Here is a 20,103-nt window from a genome sequence, read left to right as displayed (position 1 = left end):
GCCGAGACATATCCCGCTAGTGGAACTCATCATAGCACAACATTGCAGATGTGGAAGCAGAGCATCTGCGGAGAAAGCTTTAGCCTGTCTCAGCATTGCAAAGGATATGAAAAGTGGCAGGTTACCATTCTTAGACTGAGATTTCCAGCAGTAATGGGGGACAGTGATCAGTTGATGTGTACCGTAAACCAACGCATACAGATCCGATGTCTCTCATCATCCACTGGAGCACAAACAGGGTGTCATCAGGATGCTACAAGACAGATTGAACACCATCCCTACAGATACAGCAGCCAGGGAAGCAGAGGAACATCACATCAAGAAGGCGCTGAGTAAATGTGATTATCTCACCTGAACATTTGTCAAAACTGGGAAGGCACTTAAAGAAAGCTCCAGCCGATCCAGAAGAGAAGGACAACTGCTGCCTAAAAGAAAAACTGTAGTGATCCCGTATGTGTCAGGAGTTTCGGAACAGTTGCATTTTTGACGCAGTGTATTTTTTAAACCCCAAAATACACTGCGTCAAAAATTGGTCCACCCCAAGGATTGGGTCCCCCAACATGTGCCAGGAGGATTGCCATGATTTATACATCAGGGCAACCAAACAACCAGATGGCACAACACAGACAAGATACCTCGTCAGGCCAGGACTCTGCAGTCTATTTAAACCTACAGGCCAGTGGGCACTCTTCAGTGATGAGCATGTACACATCCTGGACAGGGAGGAACGCTGGTTTGAGTGGGGAGTCAAGGAGGCCATTTATGTGAAAAGAGGAAGACCATCTCTGAATCGAGGAGGGGGCCTAAGGGTCCATCTTTCATCATCCTACAATGCTGTGATTGCAGCCACTCCGATTCTCTGTGAATGGTAATTGATCAGTGGTCATCAATCAGTTGTTCTTGATAAATGGTTATTACAACTTCCATATTAATGATCAAGAAACTGACCTCACATCCCTGTTCGTCAGTGGTGCTAGTTTCAGTCACTGTGCAAATGTACTGTTTATAAGGTTGGCGAAACCTGTAGTCAGCTGAGACCGAAGAAGTCACTTGGATGAGTCACATTTTTCCCATTAAAAACACTACGTCCAGATGAACAGAATCAAGCTCACCTGGGTGTTTGAGCATGCCTGAAGACATACAAAGAAAGAGCATATTCTCCCATATTAACTTCTTTCTTTGGCTCCCTCATAAATACAGAATTTAATTTACATTTTTTCTCCTCACAGACAATGTTTTGAATAATTGGGCCCCATCGTTTTTTAAAGGCCTCATTGTTATTAACCTAATAGAGCACAGCGCCCTTAGGCTGGAGGATGACTTGTAGTATTTAAAAGTAATTCAGGAGACAGACTTCCTTTCTACTTTTAAGATGACTTAAATCTTTCCTTTTTTGATAATGCTAATAGTTAGGGCTTGACCAGGTTTCCCGAAGCACCTTTACTTGCTTTAATTAAATTGCTTTTAACCTTTAATACTGCTATAGGCTCAAGCTGCTGGGGAACCTCATGTGATACACTGACCATTTCTTCTCTATTTGCCTTCACTGAACCGTCTCTGGTGACAGCATGGGAAGCGAGGTGCCTTTTTATTAACTTTAGTTATATTCTCGGTAGTTTTCCCCAAGTTGCATCTAAATCATTTCCTTTACTAGTATAAAGTTTCAGTACTCTTATTAAGTTGGATCAGTTTGGTGAATTACTTTGTTTTGTTAAGCTGTGTTTTTAAAAAAATCCTTTTAGCAGACTTGTGTTCAGATGACGTCATCTATGTGCCCACTTATTTCTTACAATAGCATATTTTCTTCTGTAATTTTTATATTTTTGTCATTTTGGATACAATGTGCCTGTGAAAAAGAAGTTATTATTTACATTAGTACTTTTATAGATTTAAATCAATCCTGAAAGTTTCATTTTTTGACTCAGGTACCGACTTGGCTTCTTGGCCACTTTTTATGACCATTGATCGGATTAAATTTTACTTTAATGCATCTCATTTAAAAAGCAGAAGACACGATCACACACCTAAATCAGTGCAGAACAACATTACATGCTATTATACCGAGTATAATTTATTGCATCAACTGCACATCGCTGCCATCTTGTGGATGGGAGACTGTTTTTACATCATTTGTTTTCATATGAAGTTCTTAAACAAGCAAAGTTAGACCTTAAACCTGGTTTCCAGCTATAAAACCAAGGCCCCGCTGAATGCACTTTGTATTCTGTGTTTACTTCATTTTGTTGCATTTAATTATGGACACCCAGTTGCATTCAGTTTGTTTAGCGATTCATCCTCTAATTTATGTTTCCCAGACTTGGGACATGACTAAACAGGATATTGCATCAGCGTCATTTCACATTAACTGACCAATCCCGAACAGTACCACAGGCCATCATTTGGATTAAGACTTGGAACAAGAATACCTGATATTTAGGAATGATATAGCAGTCCCTCTGTCTCTCCGTGTTTCACGGCGGGGCCAGAGGGATGAACGGAGTGAGCTGAGTGGAAACTGTTGCTCAACTGTTGCTTCTTTTAAACTAAATTTATACTCCTCATAAAATGTTCCCAAAATGTTTTTGCCAAAGTTTTCTCATCACAAATCCAATAAAGTATTAAACAGAAAAGAAAAAAAAAAGAACATGTTGTTACATCATCGTAATGTTTTATTTACTCATGACAGCACAGTCTTTAATAAGGTCATCTGTGTACATTAGTGGTTTAAAAATTCAACACATAAACTGGTATAAAGCAGTCCCGGGGACTGGCTGACTAAAAATAGTTCACTTTCCCTTCTCCATCGGCTCTCCTCATCGGTGCACCTTCTCAGTTGTAGCACAGCCTATAAATCTCAGTCACAGTCTTACTAGCTAACAGCTAGTTCTTTCCTCTCGACTTCACCTGCCGCTTTTACAATACATCTGCTGCATTTCTCACATTCGTCGAGATAAAATAAATATCTCTCATGGCTCGCGCTCACTCTGCTGTGTGTAACATTCTTGTCTTTCACTATCCCGACTCCCTGCGTTACCCAGCTGCTGTTAGCTGCTGCATTATTCAAAGTATATTTTGCAGCTAAGGTGGCAGTGGGGTTCCTGTTTTTCACGGTATACAATGTATGAAAATTGACAGTGATCACACTGTTTACTCATCCACACTACTGAAAGAAGCAGCACGACAGAGGATCTTCTTTCTTACTGAACTATCTGCCAGACTCGTCAGCTTCAGCCACACACACAAGCTATTATTTATTTTATCTATTTATTTCTAAAGAAGATTAGTTTTACTTATAACTTCTTTAGCATTTAAAAATATTTTTTACTTTCAATAAAGCCTTTGGTCAACCAAAGAAATAAAAAAAAATCTCTTTTATTACCTTTAAGGTTCCTTGTACCTGACTTTAACATCTGCGTAACACACTTTCCTGACACTGTCACTGTACCATGAAAGCCTCATACCGTGGTAACATCATGTGCTTGTTCAAAGCAGCAGGGCACTAAACCCATACACTGAACCCCTGCTTTATAATCCATGACAGAGACACTTTGGTCCAGGAGGGTCCGACACAGGCAGTTTATTACAACCTGATTGGTCTTTTTGACGCATGGTCCTCTTGCACTGAGATCTCTACTGGTCAAGAACACGCCAAGTCTCCATGTCGTTCGCATCTTGGCAGGGTGTCAGCAGCACTTTACTCTTACTCTAAGTACCTTTGGTTTTCTTCCACGTGTGCATCAAGTCGATGGGGTTACCTTTTGCTAGAGGAACGAACCTGGTGTCTCATCCAGCTTGTTGGAGCTAAAGAATGACAGCAGGTAGACAGATAAACAGATCAAGATGCTGTCTTTATGAAGTCTTTCAACAGGCCCCCAAACTTGTTTTCACTACTTACAGCGTGATTGTCCTGGTTGCCTGGGGTTACTGGCACTACTACCAAAAGAAGACTGGAAGTTATGGATGGTCTCTTGAAGAATCTGCCTCTCTCTACCCTGATGACAGACAACAGTGATCATTATGCATTAGGAACAGATTACAGAAAGATGCTGTAAATGTTCTTTAAAAGCAGCCATATCTGGTATGAATCCACTGTAACACTATATATGTTACATTCCCTCTATATGTCTCTTGTGGCTCAGGCAGTTTATTATTAAGACATAATGTTAGGATATACATTAGAAAGATACAGCACAAAATAGATTGCTGGAAGCAACTTTGAAATGCATAACCACGCTAAACCGAACATACCTTTCCAGCATTGAGCTCTGATATGGCAGCCAAGATCTGTTGTCTGGGTCCGTCTGTTTTGATGCCCAGCTCCTTCAGGTCTCCATCGGTTAAAGTCAGGAATGCTTCCATATCCACCTAAAAGACAAGAAAAGAAAAGAAAAGAAAAGAAAAGAGATGCATTTTTGGGCTTTAAGAGTGAAAATGTATGGTTAGAAGGCTAAGAAAGAAAAGACGGAGTACCTCTTGTTCCTCAAATATAGGCTGGTATTTCTCAAGGGACAGTTTCTTCAAAATACTGGACAGCTCATCTGAAAAAGTAAAAAAAACTATAAGGGAAACTGATACCACTCATACTTATTTCACATCAAAGCACATGGTGTACATAAAAGAACACAATCCATGCATGATGATGATTTGGGTTAATGCTGAATAAAATGCGCCGACACCTTCATCTGTGATGGTTCCGCTGCTGGATCCTCCGCTGCTCTTGGAGCGTGGATGAGAAGAGGCTGAGGACAGAGAGTCTCCTGGCACGGGGGGAATCTTGGGTGTTGGGGAAGGAGACGGTGTGAGAGTGGGCGATGTGCTCTTGGAAGTCGAGGAATTCCCAGACTGAGGTCTCTTTTTCAACTCCATTTTCTACAAAGGAGGACAGTGAGGGTGGACGGTGGTATTTGTTCAGCTCTGGCTGTTTTTACACAGCTTTATAAGACATTAAGAGTTACTGTCAAAGAAAACCTGTGAAAGAAAGTTGAGACCTTTCTGGAATGGATGTCTGAGGCAACAAGGCTGGGATGGGTGTGAATGTCAGGAAGGCTGATGTCAGGCAGGGGCAAACCAGGTGCTGAAACTGGTGGTGGTAGTGGGGCTTGACTCGGCGTCTGGTTGTGCTGTTTTTCCGGAGGTTGGCTCTTTACCTCTATAAGGCCGGCTGCTCTTTTCCGTTGGGCTGCTATCTGGGAGAGCACGCTGTCTGCACTGCCCCCTGGCGTAAGGAGAAAGCAAGATTGCGATGTGTTTTGCAGCCCCTGTGTCATGCAATCACTTTTTGCTTTTAATGTTTTTACTTGCGAACCTGAACGGTTGTGGGAGTCCCGGTTGAGTCCCGCCACTCCATTTGAGCCTCCAGAGGAGTGGGGGGAGTGATAGTGACCAGAGTTGGAAGGAGAGGATGAAGATGGTCCCTTGGGGATACTGGGAAACTTAATGGACCTGCTGACCACACGGCTGATGGATGTCTGTCCCATAAAGGAGAGAGAAGGAGCAGCATAAGGACAAATTTCGTCTTCTCTGACCTGAACTAAAACCCTCTCTGTCTAACACCCAAAAGGACTCACAATATCTGAGTTTCCACTGCTGTTCAGCTTCCTCTGTGGTGGCATGGGCAGGCGGGGCACTTCGCTCTTGCCCTCCCTGAGGACGCGTGAGCGGTCCGAGTTCCACGGCTCAAAGTTGGAAGGTGGCAAGAAGGGAGGAATCACTGCTTTCAGCTTGTCATTTGGCAGCCGAGTCAAGGGGGCCCCGCTTCTCAACTAAATTAGACAGACACATATTAAGAGTCACAAACACGTCTTAAAACTAAAAGAACTCTAATCCAGGATAGTGCTCCTACCATCGTGGTTATTAGAAAGTCGTCTTTCTCTGAGGATGCTCTGCAGTGACCTGCTGAAAGGAGAATACATCACATTTATACATTACTTTGCTCACATAAAGATGGACATATGCTCAGCTACATTTACCCTAAACATCTCATGGACATGTGATGTCATTCATGGTTTTAAGGAAAAAGACTCACCACCATCTTTGGTCTTCACTGCCCAGGCGGTGCTCATGTCATTCCCTGCTACAGCAGGAGTAGGTGCCACCGCCCCGTTGGAAACAGCAGCGGGCTTCCTGTTCGCCTTCATCGTGGCATCCAGTGAACTCTCGGCATCGTCTGGAAATGGAGCCAGGCGATTGGCTGAAAGGCCATGCCTGAGAGTGTGAGTTAACTTGAGCCGACGGAAGCGGTTCGACATCCTACTCCACCAGGACTGGAAGAGGGTGGACACAAAGGAGCGTTATAACCAAAACTATTATGATATCCTTGATATCCAAATCACTCCGGGTACTTTATTGTTCACTTATATTGCCATATTTGGAATACTGTGTGGAAATTTGGGGAAACACATATAAAACTGCACTTCAACCAATATGTAAAATTCAAAAAAAAGCAATCAGGATGATTAATAAAGCAGGATTTAGAGACCATACTAACATCATGTTTTTGAAATTAAAAATACTGAAGTTTATGGATCTTATAAAATATAAAACTGCAAAAATTATGTACAAGGCCAGATACAATATGTTACCAGGAAATATACAGAGGATGTTCTATGACAGAGAAGGAGACTATGAATTGAGGGGGAAATTGAATCTAAGGATTCTTAAAGCACGGTCAAAGGTTAAAACCTTTTGTGTCACTATTTATGGGGTAAAACTGTGGAATAGTTTTACTATAGATCTACAGCAATGCTCAGGAATTGGTAAGTTCATGAAAATACTTCGAAAACTGATTTTGGAAGAATATGATACCGATAAAGATGATCACCCATTGTATGTATAAAAATACCAAATTATATCAATCACGGTAGCCAAGTTTATATAGGTTCTCCTCGTGTATCGTGTGGAGTATGTGATGATGGGAATTAGGTGAATTATGTGGGATCAATAAGATGTTGAGCAGGGGTAGGAATTAATAAGTATGTTCATACTTCTTCCTACTCCTTTTCAGACCAAACATTGTTACATTATGTCAGACGATTTTGTTTTATTTCATTATATATTTTTTGTTTATCTGAACACATACGTGTGTGTGTGTGTGTATATCTACATATATATTCGTATCTGTAAATGAAAATATATGTAGTGTGTATATATTGTTTTTTGTTTTATATGTCTGAAACAAATAAAGATACAATACAATACAATAGAAAGCAACTTTGCAAATTACATTTTTACCTTAAGGCCTCCTTTGTCATCGGGCGGCACGGGGACATTGTTGAGGGACTGTCGACTCTTGGAGCGCGTCATTAAAGTTCTGGCGCGGTGTTTCGACTTATCTTTGTCTACCTGCATGCACACGGATGCTAACAGACGCACCAGCTCAGTGTCTGACAGAAAACACAGGGAAACAATTATGAGTATATGCAGTTAATAACTTGCAAAACGCGAGGGATTTAAGTCGACCTGTTTCATGATCGTTATCATAGATTATTCTACTGATTATTTTCTCTATTAATAGATGAATTGTTTGATTAGACAAACTGATAAACACCCATCACATTCAAACAGCTCGTTTCACACAGCTAATACTTCAAAAAACAACCTCCTCACTTACTGCTAAAACCAAAGTCCAGGGATGAGCTTTTCTAAAAGCAAATATAACTGAAAAAAGATTCAGTTCTTTTTATTCCAATTCACGCTTCTAAATTTTGATTGGTTGATATTATGAAATCACTACGTGTGTCCTGTATCCTCATCTTAAGTACACTACTTTATTTAAAAGGTTTAAATAAGGGATTTCACAAATGGTGGATGCCTTTTGGTTGGTTGGTTTTTTTAGCTGATTATGAATGAATTATAGTCTTTAGCTGAGGTTTTCCCAAAGTGTTATTAGACGGAGCAATGACAGGAAGAACTACCTGGATCATTGAGCAGCATAACCAAATCAAACGCTGTGTATCCATTCTTAGCTCGGAGGTTGACATCAGCACCTTGATTCAACAAGTACTTGACAATGTCTTTATTGCTGAATGGAGGGCGGAGGAGAAAACAAAAGACAGTGTAAGAAATGATACTTGCTCTGTGTATGACTTTGGAAGTCAGACATCCTGATATTAAATATGGTATTGACTTTTTGTCACTCTGTAGTAGAAACCTGTTCTAATTTACATTCAAAATCAGCAGGACAGCAACAACAGTGTTTAACACCTGAGCCAAACTTCTTAACCTCAAATTGATCTAAATCATTCTAATAAAAAAGCAATTTTCTGGTTGAAACAAACCAGCAGCTTCTCCTCACCCGTGGTAGGTGGCCTGCATTAAAGCGGTCCACCCATGGACACCATCTTGTTTATCTATGTCGGCATTCTTCTCCACCATCAGCTGAACCACCTCTAACTGGCCGCTTACTGCTGCCATCATGAGAGGCGTTGCTCCCTCCTGATTGGACAAATTCACCTGAGCAGGATCCTCCTCCAGGATTTCTTTGACCAGCTGTGAATTTCCTGAGAAGAAAACATATTTACAGATGTGTAGAGGCATGTAAAGTCATTCGTTTCCCAAAAACTTTTCCTCCAGGTTTATCTGTTCGATTCAGCGTACCTAATTTCAGAGCGCTGAGCACATCTGGCCTTCTTCTCTCATCATCTGCGAAGAAACAAGTGAGAATGAGAAGAGGAAAGAGATCTGGAAAAAACACAGCCCACATAGCTCAGCAAAAATCAGGCAGCGTGGGGGGCGGGGCTGGGGTGATAAGTACACAACTGTTACATGCTACAGAGTTCAACACACACATAAATCACATCAACTATAATTTATGTGCGAGACTGCTTAGAAAAAAAAGAAAAAAGGCAGAAAAGTAGAGCGGTGAAAGACGCATTCACTAGCAAGAACTAAAGCTCCAAATGTGATTTACCAGAATGTACTGCTAATGAAGATGACACGTTAATGAGAAGCAAAGAGCTAAGCCAGAGGCTGACGCTGTGGTTTGGGGAAGGCAGTGGCTTCGAATCCTGATAAATCCCTCTCAGTTCCCACAAACAGTTGCATAGGGCAGGTGGGCATTTGCAGCAGTAAACCAGCGATGTCTGAAAGGTGGGCCCACTCCTGAACTTCAGATAAGAGTAATAAGAACCTCACCAGAACTTGTACATCGTTAGAAACTAAAACTTGTAGGTTTCGCTAACAAATCTGCCTGATTTGTCTTTTCACACTTTTCCTTGTTTGCATGCTGCAATTAAAACCTTTGAAATATACACTGCGTGTGGCTACGTTGGTAATTTGAGCTAAAAACCTGAACTACCTGTGAGAAGAGCCATGAAACAAAGAGGCCGAGCTCCTCTGGCGCCTCTCACGTTAATGTTAACTGAAGTGCATTCGCATCCTGCAGGGGGTCGGGAGTGGGGGATGGATTCTCTTGTCGACATGGTGCTACCAAAATAAAATTCAAAAGCTTTCAAAGCACCACACACTCTCAGAAAACACTAAAAAGTTGAGTATTTACTTTATTTTGTCTTTTTGCAAACACTTTTTGCACTATTACGTCACTCTGCTATTCTCTGATAATAACATAAAACATAAAAACATTCAACTGACTCCTTCATTATACTATACAGTGAAGTGTATTAACACAAGGCCTACTGTGGAAACCACTGTTGCCTTTATATGTTCTTTTTATGTTCTATATGGATTGAAGATACATGTGAAGTTGAAGTTCTATACTGATGTTATCCATGTTATTTGTGTCTGCTTTGGCTGATTTAATTTTAGTATTAATAATAATAATAAACCCCAACAATCAGATGACCCACTATGAAAACCACTTGGCAACGGTGGAGAGGAAAAAACTCCCTTCTAACAGGAAGAAACCTTCAACAGAACCAGGAGGGGCAGTCATGCTGCGCCCGCTAAGGGGTGAGGGAAGGAAGACAGGACAGCCAGTATTTGTTCTTTTTAGGAAACATGTAACAATGTGTGTGCAGGCTCGGCCGCTCAGCTCCTTCAGTTTGCTTCAAAAGTTTTTCAGACTGGAAGATGTAAGTAAGTAAATTTTTATTTATATAACACCTTTCAAGATAAAATCACAAAGTGCTTCAAGCTAAAACATAAGAACAAAAATCAACCAAAAGCAAGTTTAAAAAGATGAGTTTTTAACTGTTCTTTTACAAGGGCGTGTATAATATGCGATGGCACTACTGTACTTTATCATCAGGCCAAGACAGCAAAGTCTGAATGAGTAACTGAGGGAAGGCCGTACCTGTCTGTGGTCTGACAGTAGTGATGGAGTCCAAATAAGCCTTGATGTCTCTCTGTTTCAGCTGCATGGCCAGTTCAAAGGCTGTCTTGGACAGAACGTTGATTCGGTCTGGGTCAGCTCCACGTTCCACCAGCTGCTGAGCCACAGCCACCTTTGCAAAACACACACACACAGCTTTAATCACCAGGTCCTACAGAAAATTAGCCCAGGTCCATTTTAAACAATTTATAAAAACCCATTAATAAATGCCACCAACATACCCACAATGTGCTAAATATATATATCTTTTTTTATCCATCCAACCGTCAATGTTTTAAACCCTACCTTCCCACTTAGAGTGGACAGCATCAGCGGTCCCCATCCAGTGGTCTTCTGAGAGAAGTTTACATCAGAGCCCCACTCCAGCAGCAGGCACACAACGGCCTCATGACCGTGCTGAGACGCCACCATCAACGCTGTGATGTCCATGAATTCTCTGCCACCTCCTCCTCCCAGACAGCCTTCACCGGGTCCAAAACTGGCTCCGCTGTGAAAAGAAAACACAAAACACAAAACAGTGGAGGATGTTAGTTAGATATCACACTGGGCTACAAATTTACTTGAAAAAGAGAAAAAACCTGCAGCTGTTGTTATTGTTGCCATTGGAGACCGCCTCTGCGGCAACAGCCAGGTGATCAAAGTCATCCACGTACGCACCGCTCTCCAGAAGCAGCTTGACTACATGAGTGTGTCCCCCGCGAGCCGCCATGGTCAGGACGCTTGCTCCAAGCCTGTTGCGCCCATTAATCTCTGCCCCGTTCTCCAAAAGAATGTGGGCGACAGTCAAGTGGCCAAACCTGGGAGGAGAAATAGGACAGAGGAAGAACTTTGCATGTAGAAGTTGTTCTAGGTGAATTAGGATGCTCTTTTTAAGCCAGCTATCACAGGCTCCAAAAGAGATGCCAGTGCACTTTAAGCAAGGACTGTGTAGAAAACTACAGGTATGTTCAAAATTAGAAAAAGAAAATGGATAAAAGTGAACAGTAATTTGCTACAAAGCACTTGAATTTTCTCTATAAATAAGGTTGAAGGCTCATTGAAATCTCTAGATAACAATGGTATTACTTTATAATACGGCCTGCACATAAGGGCATAAATTAAGGTTTTGTTTCTTTTAAGATCAATTTAGCTAGGCTTGGCTCCATCATTATAAATTCTCACTGGCCTGCAAATTTTGATGATATCTTTGTTTCCTGTAAAAACCTGACTTGTTACCCCGTTATTATAATGTGCCTTCTTGTAATTAACTGTTGGTAAAATATAATTACATTTGAATTTCAAGTAAAATAATTTAAATACAATTTAACTACAGTGGAATTTGTCGCTGGCTGTACCCACGAAACTCCACTAAGTTCCGCAAATGTTAAACCCCCGATCGGCCTGTGATATTAAAGGAAACAAGACTAAACACAATCTGCTCCCTCTCATGTCACTAAAATGTGTGTTTTTATGCGACGAATTGGGGAGGGGCATCGGAAGATTCCTTCCCTTTAATATTAATTACTTTATGATTAACAACACACGGTGGCAAATAAAAAAGGCACATTTTTAGAAGGAGTATGGTGCCACCCTCTTACATGAGCTACATGAGTTACATGAGCTCCAGCAAGCTGCCCCACCTCGCAGCCTGCATCAGTGGGGTCCAGCCGTAGTTGTTGCGACTGTCCACTGAGGCCCCCTTTCTCAGCAAGAACCGGACCAGGTTCTCGTGTCCGCTGGCCGAGGCGAACTGCAGGCCGGTGTTTCCCTCTTCGTCGGTGCAGTCCACAGGTATCAGAGACAACATGTCCGCAGCGTCACACTCCGAACCCGCTTCTGACCGCAGCCTGCTCTGCCGCCCGGACTCCTTCGGGGCTCCGGGCTCCAGGATGCTCCGGGCCGTTTCATAGTCCCCCTCATCGCAGGCACGTAGAAGTAGCCGCGAATTCACGGGGACCCCGAAATTCATGTCTTTATTCGCCGCGCTGTTTCGTCTCCATTCAGTTTCCAGTTGTTTTATCGACGCTAACCGTGAAAAAGTTCTCCTCTGTCACTTGGTGGCGGCCTGTGTTTGGAAATCATGATGCACAGCAAAATGAAGTTCAGATTTGTTGTTAATGTTCTTCCTTTCAAACAATACGCCAAGGAGCTCCTCTCCAGTCTCTACATTTAGTCTAATGTTCTTCACAAAACAACTTTGTGGCCATCAGCCGGCGATGCCCGGTTCCGTTACTTGTTTAGGAATCTGACCACGGTGAAGTTAGTGGCTACACGGCGCAACTTCTGCTTTTCAAAACAAAAGCATACTCAGGTACGATCAGCTTTTAAGGTACTTTGGTCAAACCCACTTATAGCTCGGCTGCGTAGTATATTTCATTACATTGTGTTTGTATATCCTCACTCCACATTCGTATATGACTAGTGTCCGATACATTATTAGCCAAGATAATATTTTAAAATATACAGTGTCACAAACCTTAATATATACTTTGTGACACAAAGCAAATGACACATCTTATAATTTAAAAATGTAAATATCAAAAGGGTAGTGTTCCACAGAATAGTATTGATATTGATATTATTCACTCGGCTATCACCATATTTCTGAACTTTTTGTTCGCCTCAACATGATTGTATTATTCTGAAACGTTTTTTACCGGAAGTGTTCTCTGGTTTTTATGTCTCTGTTTGCTGTTGTTGTCCGAGGTTTCTGCGTTACATACTTAGAGGTTATTTAGTTGTTGTAGATATACAGAGGTTAACAGTGCTAAAAACACGAGGTTTCTGGTTTATTTTTAATGTTGTCATGATTGTTATTGTTATTTATGTCCTGCCAACGCGCAGCTGATCAGATGTGCGAAAAACGTGTTTCCACTGCCCTCCAGTGGTGGAAAAATGCAACAATTCACTTTATTCCTTTTTTTTTTTTTAAACCACAGACACCAAATAGCAGTATCTACAGTGAGCATTATTATTTGCACAATATACACAAATATAGTTTTAATGTAAACTTTGAAATAAGGTTTACTTTAAATAAATAAATATATTTGAAAAAATATTTTTAAAAATCTGGGAGATTTTTTTTTCTCTCAGTAGAAAAAACAAGCAGTATGTTATGTCTGTGAAGGTTCTCAGTCATCCAGGTCATCGTAGTCAAAGGAGCTTGCAAAGAAAAGCGTCTGGACTTCTTTAAGTTGCTTGAAGACGTTTCACCTCTCATCCGAGAAGCTTCTTCAGTTCTAAGGTCAAATGGTGGAGAGTCCCAGATTTAAACCTAGTGGGAGTGACCCCCCACAGAGGGACAAAAGGACCCCCTGATGATCCTCTAATCGCCTGAGCCAAGGTGGGAAACTGGGCGTGGGTCCCAATCAGCCAGAGTTTCGGGTGTGTTCATTGTGAAACCTGGCCCCACCTTATCATGCGAATTCCTGAGGTCCGATGGCCCAGGATGTGAGTGGGCGTTAAGGCGTCTGGGAAGGATCTCAAAACTGGATTATAGATGGCAGAGAGTTGGTGTCGTAAACCACCGCCTCTGTTCAAAGATGGTCGCTCACAGTGGACATAGATCTCTGTCCAAAATGTGAACATTGGCATCCTCGAAAGAGTGTCCTTTATCCTTAAGATGCAGATGGACTTCTAAGTCAGCAAAGAGGCACAGAAAAGAAGACCAGACACCAGCGAGGGAGGATAAGAAGGACAGACGCAACAACATTGTCATCCCCTATGTAGCCGGTGTATCAGAGAAACTCAGGAGAGTTTTCTCCAAGCATGACATCCCAGTGTATTTCAGACCCAGCAACACGCTCAGACAGAAACTGGCTCACCCGAAAGACAAAACGCCAAAACACAAACTTAACAATGTGGTGTATGCGGTACAGTGCAGCGAGGAATGCTCAGACCTCTACATCGGAGAGACCAAACAGCCACTTCACAAGCGCATGGCACAACACAGAAGAGCCACCTCCACAGGACAAGACTCAGCTGTCCATCTGCATCTTAAGGATAAAGGACACTCTTTCGAGGATGCCAATGTTCACATTTTGGACAGAGAGGACAGATGGTTTGAAAGAGGAGTGAAAGAAGCCATCTATGTCCACTGTGAGCGACCATCTTTGAACAGAGGCGGGGGTTTACGACACCAACTGTCTGCCATCTATAATCCAGTTTTGAGATCCCTCCCCAGACGCCTTAACGCCCACTCACATCCTGGGCCATCTGACCTCAGGAATTTACATGATAAGGTGGGGCCAGGTTTCACAATGAACACACCCGAAACTCTGGCTGATTGGGACCCACGCCCAGTTTCACACCTTGGCTCAGGCGATTAGAGGATCATCAGGGGGTCCTTTTGTCCCTCTGTGGGGGGTCACTCCCACTAGGTTTATATCTGGGACTCTCCACCATTTGACCTTAGAACTGAAGAAGCTTCTCGGATGAGAGGTGAAACGTCTTCAAGCAACTTAAAGAAGTCCAGACGCTTTTCTTTGCAAGCTCCTTTGACGAAGCAGTATGTTAATGAAAAAAAAATTGTTTGTTGCAGGATTCGATTTGTTTTCATAGCTTGTTTTCACAGCCAGTACAGTCAGAGCAAGCAAACAAACAAAAACACAAAAACAAAAAGGAAATGATTTTAAATGTATCTAATTAAATTACATATACAATTTGTACATTGTAAAATGTTAGAATTAATAGAATCTGGTCAAATGAAATTTACTTGATTGGCATAGATTTAGTTTATACCAAGTATATTTTCCGTGATGATTGCTAATTTAAATAAATAAATCTTTGATTTTATATATTTCATTTACATTTTACTCAAAATTCTTGCTTCATGTTTACTGGAGGTTAAGCTTTATTTACTGTGTACCCTGGGGGTTGGAATAACAGTTTCTTTTGTTTAATATGACGATAGGGGCTTCTCAGTGTCAACTTTATATTTCAATTTTGTGGGATATATTTTGCGGAAATTTGTGTAATTAAACCATTTATATCATTAGAACTATTTTGTAAAATATTGTATTATTTAATATTGATACTTTAACTTGCTTGTTACTGTTCTTACTGTGTTGGAGCAACTGTGACCTTTTAATTTCCTCTGGGATTAAAAAATATTCTGATTTTGATTCTTGCTTCTAAATGCACATTTTGGAATGAAGAATTTGCCATAGATTACGAGTAACAACACAATAACTACTGTAACAAATTTGTGGCATTATCAGTTTGTACAAATCACTATTACTGGAATAATAGTAAAGGTAACAGTTGCAGTCTTATCTAAAACGCACATACGTGATCACACTGCAATTTCAAACTCACGTTAATAGATGTCGCTATTAGTTACGGAGCTGCTTGAAACACCAACGAAGAAGTAGAAGACTTCCGGATGAGCAGTACATATGTGGAAACTGGCCTGTGCTCGGTCTTTTCACCGACAGCTAACCACGTTGGTGGCGTGCTTTCCTGGCTCACCGCTGTTCGCTTGAATTTTTTTCCGAATAAGTCGGTCAGGAATATTCACAATGGTATGTGCTGTTTGATTATGTCAACCAACAAGTTGTATGCAGCTGGTTTTTGCTAATTGCTTGATAATTTGTAGAGTAATTTGAACTCAAGAGTTCTACGGAGTGTCGCTGCTAATGCCGACAGCTAATGGCGCTCGCAGCCCCTTCATAAACACCGTCCAAACGGACTGTAGATAGTTACTAACGTTAGCAAGCTGTAGATTCATGCGGCTGTGGATGTTAAATGCACAGTTAACGTTTCGGCGCATTTCTAAGCGAGGCAGAAGACTCTCTTATATAAAGTTCAAGCTTCCTCTTGACTCGCGCGTTTTGTGGGGGCCGGTTGTTGCTGAAAGTAAATCATCTGGGTGTCGTTATTCATCGGGGTGTCCCAAATTATAGTTCTCTGCCGCTGCGTTCAGGTGCTTTTGCCCGGGCTTCCGAATCAGTGTAAAAGGAATCAAACCTAAACTAGTTCGCTGCGCGTGTTCTTGAGATCTCCCCCTTTTTTTTTTTCTTTTTTTTGGGGGGGGGGCTTGTTTAATTGTAAGCCATGCTGTGTAATAGTCTGTGGACCCCTTTTTTTTTTTATTTTTTTTTTTATTATTAATAAATACATCGTCCTGCAATATCAAGGATGGGCCTGAGTAACTGCTTTTTCCTCCTCACATCCAGGCTTTTAAGGACACCGGCAAGGCACCAGTTGACACTGAGGTTGCCATCCACCGCATCCGCATCACCCTCACCAGCCGCAACGTCAAATCTCTGGAGAAGGGTAATTAAGCTCAGATTTAGTTAATAATGTTGTGAGTTTAGCCTGACCTGAGCTATGAGGACAAAAATTTGACTGATAAACCCTGATTTATGTATACGCTATTCTGAGCCACGGCTTGGAAAGCAAATCAAGGCAAAGTGATGACTGGCCGTGTTTTCAAGTTTTTGTGCATTTCTGCTCTGCAGTCTGCGCAGACCTGATCCGTGGGGCTAAGGAAAAGAACCTGAAGGTGAAGGGACCTGTCCGCATGCCAACCAAGGTACTGAAGACCATGGCTCAGAACTCTTATCTAACACCACATTGGAATAAATTGCTTTTTCTTGATTGCGTATCCTGAATGCTTGATCATTTTATTAAAGTAAAATGCATTTCTCTTCCTCCCTCCAGACTCTGCGCATCACCACCAGAAAGACTCCCTGTGGTGAAGGGTCCAAAACCTGGGATCGCTTCCAGATGAGGATCCATAAGCGCCTGATTGATCTGCACAGCCCATCTGAAATTGTCAAGCAGATCACCTCCATCAGCATCGAACCTGGTGTAGAGGTTGAAGTCACTATCGCTGATGCATAAATGACCCAGATTTTTCAATAAAGCAATGAATGAGGAAACTATGACGTGGTGGTGTTTGGGTTTGTGATGGTGGGAAACCTCAAAAGGGCCAAGTTTGCGATGAGTGTCTAGATGTTAATTGTAAACTTAAGCAAAATCTGCCTACAGGTACAAATAAAGGAACCTGAAAAAGCAGTCTTAGACGCTCACTGAATGGCTGTAGTTTTCAAAAGCAATAGATATAAATTTGCCTTTTATTAATATGTCTTAAAGGAAAGAAAGTGCCAAAGGTTTTACTAAGTTAAAATGAGTGTAAACATTTGTCAGTTGAAGAATTATTAGGGAAACCTTGAACTAAGGGGGCTAGTGAAATATGACAACTGTAAACCAGAGTTGGATGTCTCGAGACCGGTCTTCACTTTTACGTGGTCTTGGTCTTGCTTTCTCAGATCGACAAAGTGTTCAGGAGATTTGGAGTCAACCATGGGGGGTGGCTTACTGGGCTTAAGCCCGGGTCATTTTTTCAGAAGCCCGGGGTCTTTTGGAGTGTAATTTGTTTCATAGTAAGATGCCTGACTGACAACTATAAAACAAAAACTACACACCATATTCCAAGCACATAGCACACAGTACTAAATTCCCTTTAATTTTGGTATGATCCGAGCTCAGGCACTAGTAGACTGAGCACAACGCTTGCGCATGTGAGCAAGGGGGGAGAAGCTGCTCCCTGCGAGTTTACTGCAGACAGAGGAGAGCTTAAGTTTGACCAGGTACCAAAGCAAATCATTGGCACTGTTCTAATAATGTAAATATGACAATGTTTCACAAAAGATTGATATCAAACTGATCACTTGACCCATATTACGTTACTTGCTCTTCGAGTGAATCAACAAATGGCGAAATGAAAAGCCGAACAACAATAATGCTTTCTTTTTAGAGAGTCTTAGCTTACATGTGTGTTTATTTCATATTTTCAGTTGTTACCCTCCACGGCTAAACAAACTCTAAATCGGTTTCAGATATGTACTGATGAACACAACAATGGCCATAAGGAGCTTCTTTCAAAGAAAAAACTCAGGTAGATGTTATTTTATGTATTATGCTTTGGATGTTGTTCAGTATATTTCTATGCAAAACAAGAGGAATTTCAATTCACAGCAGTATATTCACAGTTGAAACCAGATCTTTACATAAACTTTAGAGAGAAAACATAGAAACATTTTTTTACTGTTAAACATCAATTTAGAGTAAACTTGTTTTGTTTTAGATAAATAAATATTGAAATATCTTTTGAATTAATTAAATGTCAGAATAAAAAGAGGAAGCTGTCTATTTTTATCACTTTCATCAAATTTAGGAGTACATATACACTAAGTTTATTGTTAATTAATAAGAAAACTCCAGACGATTCCATTCTGAGCTGAAGAAGCTTCTGACAGGTTCGTAGAGTCCATGTGAGTAAATTGGTGGCACAGCTGTGGATGCATATAAGGCAAAACACAGAGCCTGTTTCTTTGACATGGGAAAATCAAGAGATGTCAACCAAAACACCAGGAAAAGAATTGTGGAGCTCCATGAGTGTGGCTCAATTTTGAATACAATTTGGTGCCATTTACAATTAAGAAATACAGACAATTTACTCTTAAATTTAACAAATATGTTTTTATATTTATTAATCTAAAAAATAAACATTTAGTCTGATTCGATGTTACAATTAAAAACGTTTTTGTGTTTTTATCTGAAGAGTGTGTAAATGTCTGGTTTCAACTGTATATTTGATGATGTTGGTGTTTGGCTTGATTGTCAGCACAAAGAGGGAGAGAGAGGAGCAGAGAGGGAGAGAGAGGAGCAGAGAGGGAGAGAGAGGACAGAACAGAGATGGAACAAGAGCAGGTGACACACATGTTAGTCAAATGGTTGTTTGCCAAAACTCATCAGAACATGTATCTAGTACCTTGTGTGACTTCTGAGATACCATTTGTTACTTTTCAAATTCTATATTTATTAAGTTATGCAGGCTTGTTTGCACAATAAGGCTAAATAATTATATAAGCTGCTCTGAATCTAAATAGTGGACTTTGGTAGAATTAAAAAATAAGTGTAGTGCAGGTCTATGATGATTTTTAGTGCTACTATCATCTAGTTTTGATTCTGGTTCTGTTTTGGTTAAGTCCTCAGTAGTCCTGATTTTGAACTCTTGTAGTCCTGTTTTGATTCCCGATCAGTTCTGGGTCTGTTTGAATTGGGGTTTAGTCCTCGTGTCTTGATACAGTTTAAGGTGTCCTGCATATGTGATATTTATTTTTTCCTATATGAAGTCATTCTTTTTTGAACAAAACTCAAAACAGAGCCTATTAATCTATCAGTCATTTCTACCCTCGCTTTATTTTCTTTCGCTGCTCAGCTCTCACACAGTGCCTCAGCTGTGCTCCAATCCCTCCATATTGTGGCCAATCACATGCGAGGATATAGGATAATATCATTGTGTGAAAAACAGAGAGGGTGAGAGACGTGCTAAAGCAAAAACACATAAATATGCCTGACACCCGTAAACGAAGCAGCATCTGGCTGCAGTTTAAAGACTTTTTTGTCTGTCTCTGTCTCGTCTCGACTTGGTCTCGACTTGTTCTTAGTCTTGTCTTGGTCTCGATACCCTCTGGTCTTGGTCTTGGTTTAGGCGGTCTTGACTGCAAGTCTAGTTGCACCAGTGGTGCCATGAGCAGTATCTATCTGCTGCTCATCAGCTGCTATGCCGTGGTTATTGTCACAATGTGGTGTATTTGGATCACTCGATCCTAAGTGGATATGGATATGATCCAGGATTGGATGTTTTGTAAAAAATTTGAAAGGAACAATTGTTCCTTTCCCCTTTGCTGTGTACTCTGCTGATGCTGTTTTCAAAACCTACCACACTCATGTACAGTATCAGTGTCACACTGAGATATTTCAAAGATAATAATAATACATTTTATTTGAAAGCGCCTTTCAAAACACTCAAGGTCACTGTACAC

General features: G+C 41.1%; 2 protein-coding genes and 1 non-coding gene across 5 annotated transcripts; 2 read left to right on the top strand and 1 right to left on the bottom strand.

Moving 5' to 3' along the window:
• Nucleotides 1-2,655: 2,655 nt before the first annotated feature.
• Nucleotides 2,656-16,193, bottom strand: anks6 (ankyrin repeat and sterile alpha motif domain containing 6). 3 transcript variants are annotated; one of them, XM_086307026.1, is made up of 19 exons: nucleotides 15,584-16,193; nucleotides 11,908-12,332; nucleotides 10,867-11,085; nucleotides 10,574-10,775; nucleotides 10,250-10,400; nucleotides 8,596-8,640; nucleotides 8,294-8,498; nucleotides 7,914-8,020; nucleotides 7,231-7,382; nucleotides 6,026-6,263; nucleotides 5,843-5,895; nucleotides 5,568-5,762; nucleotides 5,306-5,468; nucleotides 4,989-5,215; nucleotides 4,677-4,869; nucleotides 4,471-4,538; nucleotides 4,249-4,365; nucleotides 3,896-3,992; nucleotides 2,656-3,801 (listed from the first exon to the last, which is right to left on the bottom strand). In XM_086307026.1, the coding sequence occupies exons 2-19, from the start codon at nucleotides 12,234-12,236 to the stop codon at nucleotides 3,752-3,754; spliced, it is 2,811 nt and encodes a 936-aa protein (XP_086163152.1). In that variant the 5' UTR covers nucleotides 12,237-12,332; nucleotides 15,584-16,193; the 3' UTR covers nucleotides 2,656-3,751. The 3 variants fall into 3 exon arrangements, with proteins under 3 accessions (XP_086163152.1, XP_086163154.1, XP_086163153.1); XM_086307028.1 differs by lacking the exon at nucleotides 11,908-12,332 and having other exon boundaries at nucleotides 15,584-16,191; XM_086307027.1 differs by lacking the exon at nucleotides 15,584-16,193 and having other exon boundaries at nucleotides 5,843-5,892; nucleotides 11,908-12,543.
• On the top strand, nucleotides 15,632-17,154 carry rps20 (ribosomal protein S20). Its single transcript, XM_086307029.1, has 4 exons — nucleotides 15,632-15,789; nucleotides 16,444-16,543; nucleotides 16,729-16,802; nucleotides 16,931-17,154. Exons 1-4 carry the CDS (start codon nucleotides 15,787-15,789, stop codon nucleotides 17,111-17,113), a joined length of 360 nt encoding a protein of 119 aa, XP_086163155.1. The 5' UTR covers nucleotides 15,632-15,786; the 3' UTR covers nucleotides 17,114-17,154.
• On the top strand, nucleotides 16,592-16,657 carry LOC147322566 (small nucleolar RNA U54). Its single transcript, XR_015131132.1, has one exon. It is a non-coding gene; the product is annotated as a small nucleolar RNA U54 (small nucleolar RNA).
• Nucleotides 17,155-20,103: the final 2,949 nt, after the last annotated feature.

Source organism: Aulonocara sp. 'chitande type north' Nkhata Bay, linkage group LG9 (assembly GCF_057382095.1).
Source record: "Aulonocara sp. 'chitande type north' Nkhata Bay isolate Kocher_YH1m ecotype deep benthic linkage group LG9, A_spYH_male_GT1.1, whole genome shotgun sequence".
NCBI classification, from domain to species: domain Eukaryota; kingdom Metazoa; phylum Chordata; class Actinopteri; order Cichliformes; family Cichlidae; genus Aulonocara; species Aulonocara sp. 'chitande type north' Nkhata Bay.
Note: the sequence above shows the minus strand (reverse complement) of the source record. Positions and strands in the feature narration are given on the sequence as shown.